Raw genomic sequence first — 5,705 nt, 5'->3', positions numbered from 1 at the left:
TGGTAGACTGTCCAACAACCTACAACGCAATCCTAGGCCGACCGGCCCTCGTCGACTTTGGTGCAATTACTTCAATCCGACATCTATGCCTAAAATTCCCTACCCAGGAAGCCGGAGTCGGAACGGTGAGGGGAAATCAGGGAGAGGCCAGGCAATGTTACAATGTTGCCACCCACTTACCAGTACTCATGGTCCGGGGGCCCCCTGAGATAGAGAAGGCTGAAGAGGATGAGTTGGATCCTCGCATAGGGTCCGAAAGGGTCGTGGAACCAATGGAGGACGTCGAAGAAATACCAGTGTGCGACGACGACTCCACCAAAGTGCTCCGGATAGGGAAGAGCCTGGATCCGGAGGAAATAGATAAAATAATAAAAACACTGAAGGGCGCCATCGACATCTTTGCATGGCGCCAAGAAGACATGACCGGCATCAGCCCTCATGTCATCACCCATGTATTCAATGTCAACCCGGACATGACCCCTATACACCAAAAGAGACGCCCGCTCGACTCGGTGAAAGCCGAGGCCTTAGAGAAAGAGGTGGACAAACTCTTGTCCAATGGCATGATCCGCGACGTGTATTATCCGGAATGGCTGGCCAATCCGGTCCTGGTGCCCAAGCCGAACGGGACTTTGTGGGTTTGTATAGATTTCACAGATCTAAACAAAGCCTGCCCAAAGGACTGCTTTCCGCTGCCCAGGATCGACCAGATGGTAGACGCCACGTCCGGATTTAAGCTGCTGTCTTTCATGGATGCCTATGCTGGGTACAACCAAATAAAAATGCATACGGCAGACCAGGAGTGCACTAGCTTCAGGACCGATAAGGGGGTATACTGTTACCTAGTCATGCCTTTCGGACTGAAAAACGCCGGAGCAACCTATCAAAGAATGGTTAACCGGATGTTTAAAAGCCTCCTGGGACGAAACATGGAGGTATATGTAGACGACATGCTCGTCAAATCCAAAGCATGCAACAGCCATGCAAGCGACTTAGAAGAATGTTTCGAAGTCGTCCGGAGATACGGCATGAAGCTCAATCCGAAAAAATGCACCTTCGGGGTCAAGTCGGGAAAATTCCTGGGCTTCATAGTCAGCCAAAGGGGGATCGAAGCGAACCCGGAGAAAATCCAAGCTCTCCTGGACATGCCATCCCCCAAGAAACATAAGGACGTGCAGAGCTTGACCGGAAAGGTAGCCGCACTGAGCCGCTTTATCTCACGATCCACGGACAAGTGCATACCCTTCTTCAACATACTGAAGAAATGCCAAAAGTTCGAATGGTCAGATGAATGCGAGGAGGCATTCAAAAGGTTAAAAGACCACATGGCCAAACCTCCTATCCTATCAAAACCCGTCCTTGGAGAAGACTTGTTCCTTTACTTGGCCGTCTCCGAACACGCGGCCGCCGCTGCACTGGTCCGGGAGGAAGAAAAAATTCAGCACCCCGTGTACTATGTTAGTAAGCGCATGGTAGGGGCTGAGACAAGGTACCCGGTCATTGAAAAATTAGTATTCTGCCTCCTGATGGCATCAAGGAAGTTGAGACCATACTTCCAAGCCCATCCGATCAGAATCTTGACCAATCATCCGCTCCGGCAAGTTCTCCGTAAGCTCGAAGCATCCGAATACTCCTCAAGTGGGCGATGGAGCCGAGCCGCCCGACTTACATTACGTGCCCTGGATTTCCATAAAAGGCCTAGCCTTGGCAGACTTCATCACCGAATGCAATGAAGCCGAGGCAACAGCCAATACACCGGAACCACCAATCCCCACTTGGAGAGTATTTGTGGACGGAGCTTCTAATGAGAACGGCTCAGGAGCCGGAGTGGCTATGATATCACCTACTGGATTGCGGCTCCAGGCGGCACTCCGATTCAACTTCACAGCTTCGAATAATGAAGCCGAATATGAGGCCCTGATAGCAGGGCTAAAATTGGCTAAAGCTGTAGGAGCCAAGAGAGTGGAAGTCTACAGTGATTCTCAGCTGGTCGTAAACCAAGTTTCCGGAGAATACCAAACTCGCGGCGAACGGATGGCCGCGTACGTAGCAATAGTCCGAGAACTGCTCCACGAGTTCACGGACTACAAAGTAGAAAGAATCCCCCGAGAGAAGAATGCTCATGCGGACTGTCTGGCTAAGTTAGCCTTGGACAGTGAAATCGAAGAACCGGGGGTAGTACCAGTGGAACGCTTGGCAGAGCCAAGCATCAAAATAAAAGAGACCACACAAACGGTTGGGCAAGAACCCAGCTGGATGGTCCCCATCATAAAGTACATAACCACAGGTGAGTTGCCCCAAGAGAGGGCACTGTCTCGAAAGATTCAGTATCAAGCTCATCGTTATGTAATGATGGACCACATTCTCTACCGGAGAGGACTCAGCATGCCTTATTTAAGGTGTGTATCGGACCCTGAAGCTAGACAAATCATGCTAGAGGTCCATGAAGGGTTCTGTGGAGATCATACGGGAGGACCCAGCCTCTCAAAGAAAATATTGAGGCAAGGGTACTTCTGGCCAACAATGAAAAGAGATTGTATAGACTATGTCCAAAAGTGTGACTCGTGCCAAAGGTACGCGAACATACCGAGAGCTCCTCCAAACGAGATCACCTTGATGACGAGCCCATGGCCCTTCGCGGTCTGGGGAATAGATCTCATCGGGTCTCTACCTACGGGAAAAGGAGGGGTAAAGTATGCAATAGTAGCAGTGGACTACTTCACCAAGTGGACAGAGGCTGAGCCTATGAAGACAATAACTGCTAAGAAGGCATTGGACTTTGTTATCAAAAACATAGTGTGTCGATACGGCTTGCCTCACAAAATAGTCTCAGACAATGGAAAGCAATTTGATTGCGAGGAATTTACTGACTTTTGCAACCGACACGGAGTGGTAAAAAGCTTCTCTGCGGTAGCCCGGCCTCAAACAAACGGCCAGGCGGAAGCAGTCAATAAAATCCTAAAGGTCACCTTGAAAAAGAAGCTACTGGCCTGTAAAAATAACTGGCCTGAAGAATTGCCAAGGGTATTGTGGGCCTACCGGACGACCCCCAGAACCACAACCGGTCACTCGCCGTTGTCAATGGCGTACGGTTGTGAAGCAATGGTCCCGGTGGAAACATTATTCCCATCCCACAGGAGGACGACTTATGATCCGGCCACCAATCAGGCACTGCTCCAAGAGGCTTTGGATCAAGTCGAAGAACTCCGGGATGAGTCTCAAATACGGATGGCTGCTTATCAAAAGAAGGTGACCAAGTATTTTAACTCCAAGGTTAAAAACAGAAAATTCGCTATTGGGGATATGGTCCTAAGAAGGGTTTTTCCAGCCACCCAAGAACCCGGAGTGGGGGTACTTGGACCAAATTGGGAAGGACCATATGAGATCGAGGACGAAATCGGTTCCGGCACTTACAAACTAAAAAGAATGGACGGAACCACCGTCCCAAGAGCCTGGAACGCCGATCACCTCAGAAAATATTACCAGTAGCGAATTAAACTTAGATTTTGTTCAAAGGGTTTGTACCGTCCAAATGTATACCTCCTCTATATTAAATAAAACTGAGTGCCTTAAAAACAAAGTTTCTATGCCACTCAGGGGGGTACTAGGGTATACCGCACGGACAAACAAAAACAAACTAAGTAAAATATCCTGACCCAAAGGGCAGGTCAAAAAGTATGCACAAAAATAAAAAGCATAAGTATAAAAACCCTGAGCCAAAGGACAGGTTAAAATATATAAGTGTGACGAATAAAGATCGCATAAAAAATATCCTGGCCCAAAGGGCAGGTCATATACATATAAATGGCCCGGGGACAGGCCTTAAAATATAATTGTCTCCCCTTCAAATGAAAGCTGCCGCCTATATGTAAATTGTTCTAAGGTAGCAGCAAATATGAACAAAAAAAAAAGAGTTATAAAAGAAATGGGTAGAATCTGGGTCAATAATACGGCAGCTCAGTCAGCCCGCGGAGGAAGACGAGGTCCAATCCGTGCCTCAAGCGCAGCATCAAGCTTCTTCTTCTTTTCCCGAAATCTGGCAATCATCTCCTCGGGTTTGGGATAAAAAGTAAGCTTGATACTCTGATCATTGGTGGCCCAAGCCATATAGACACCATCATCAAAGCGCTTCGGGCACCGGGCGCAGGAAACAGGAGAAAGGAGCTCGGCCCTCTTGGCCTTCCTGGTGGATTGTTCTTTGAAATCCCTAAGCTCCTTCAACTCCGCAGCTAGAGCGGCCTTGGATTCAATGTCCGACTGGTGAGTCTCCTCTAGAGATCTCACCTTGGCGACCATTTCATCCAAAGCCTCCCTGGCCTCCCAGAGATCTCGCCTGGCCTTCTCAGCAGCTTCGGTTTGAGACCTTAGTTCCTCCTGGTGCTGGGCCTCCATCCTGTCTCTCCGCTGAGCCTCGTCCCGGATCATGGCCTCCGCCTGAGCCTCCCTCCGTTTGGCCTCCTCTTCCTTGGCCTTGGCCGCTGCCTCCTGGCGCTCGGCAGCCTCCTGGTAGATCTGCCTCTCCGCTGTGAGGTCTTGGAGGACCTTCCTGACGTCATTCATGTCTCCAAAGTCGGACAGAGTGAAGCCATGGTTTATGATGTTCTTGGAGAGGCGGCCAGCCTCAGCAGCAAGCTGAGCCATAACAAAGTATAAGAAAAAATTTCTCAAAAGAGGAAAACAAAATACAAACAACAAAAGGAAACGCAAAAATTGCAAAGTACTTACCACCGTGAGAGAATGGCTGAGGTCCTGGACCTGGAAGATGGAGTTCAGGGAAGCGCAAGTGGCAAACCGCTTGGGCGCGCAACGTGTGAGCTGAGAAGCGAACTCGCCGGTCATCTCCGCGGCAAAGGGAGCCAAGGTAGGCCCTAGGAAGCGACGGAACCAGTCCGATAAGGGGTCCAGATTAAGGTCCCACGGATCCTGGTATTCCGGGTGGTTGATGCTCGCCTCAACCTCAGCTCGCAGAATCCTCCTAAGGGCCTCCACTTCGGCATGCCCCCGGGAGTACTCATCCATAGCATAGTTGTGTTTGGCTATGCGAAGCTCCTGCCTCACCTCGTCCCCCGGAATCGGGGTAAGCTCGATGTGGGGGGGAGCAGGATTTTCCTCCATCGGGGAGACCCCGCCGTCTAGGCCATGGGCAGGAGTGTCGGCTCTCCGAGGCCTCTTCGGCTCATCCTGGGCAACCATCTTGCCCTTACGCTTGCGAATCAGAGCCACTTCAGGCTCCTCCTCGTCCTCCTCTGCTACCTCCGGAAGGGCTTGAGGCTCTCCTGCACCCTCAACGACTTCCTCCGAGAAGTCCCACCCTTTCCCTTGGCCTTCTCCCGGAAGCACCTCCTCGTCATCCACTAAGTCAATAGTGTCGGGGGGAGCGCTGGAAGAAACCTTCAAGGAAGGGGCTGGGGGAGAAGAGGTGAAGGCCGGAGGAGCCACGGGAGTATGAACCCCGGCAAGCTGTTCCACGATGGCATCCATTGAGATATCTGTTTCAAAAAAAATAAGCAAGTGTTAGAAGTCCGCAAGGAACCGCTTATACAAGATACAGCAAATAAGCTACTCCTACCCGAACTTCCTAATTCGGCCCTAGCAAAGTCCTGTACTTTAATGCTGGCGGCGTCATCTCCGAGATAACTGTCCGAGGGCCGAAACCAGCTGCACGTTATGTAAGCTGATGGACCTAAGGGAATAGGTTCCGGAGG

The 5,705-nt window shown here is 50.6% G+C and overlaps 1 protein-coding gene across 1 annotated transcript; it reads right to left on the bottom strand.

Moving 5' to 3' along the window:
• Positions 1-3,701: 3,701 nt before the first annotated feature.
• LOC133034326 (uncharacterized) lies at positions 3,702-5,481 on the bottom strand. The gene is made up of 2 exons (XM_061109388.1): positions 4,726-5,481; positions 3,702-4,632 (listed from the first exon to the last, which is right to left on the bottom strand). The coding sequence occupies exons 1-2, from the start codon at positions 5,479-5,481 to the stop codon at positions 3,958-3,960; spliced, it is 1,431 nt and encodes a 476-aa protein (XP_060965371.1). The 3' UTR covers positions 3,702-3,957.
• Positions 5,482-5,705: the final 224 nt, after the last annotated feature.

This window comes from Cannabis sativa, chromosome 2 (genome assembly GCF_029168945.1).
Source record: "Cannabis sativa cultivar Pink pepper isolate KNU-18-1 chromosome 2, ASM2916894v1, whole genome shotgun sequence".
NCBI classification, from domain to species: Eukaryota; Viridiplantae; Streptophyta; class Magnoliopsida; order Rosales; family Cannabaceae; genus Cannabis; species Cannabis sativa.
Note: the sequence above shows the minus strand (reverse complement) of the source record. Positions and strands in the feature narration are given on the sequence as shown.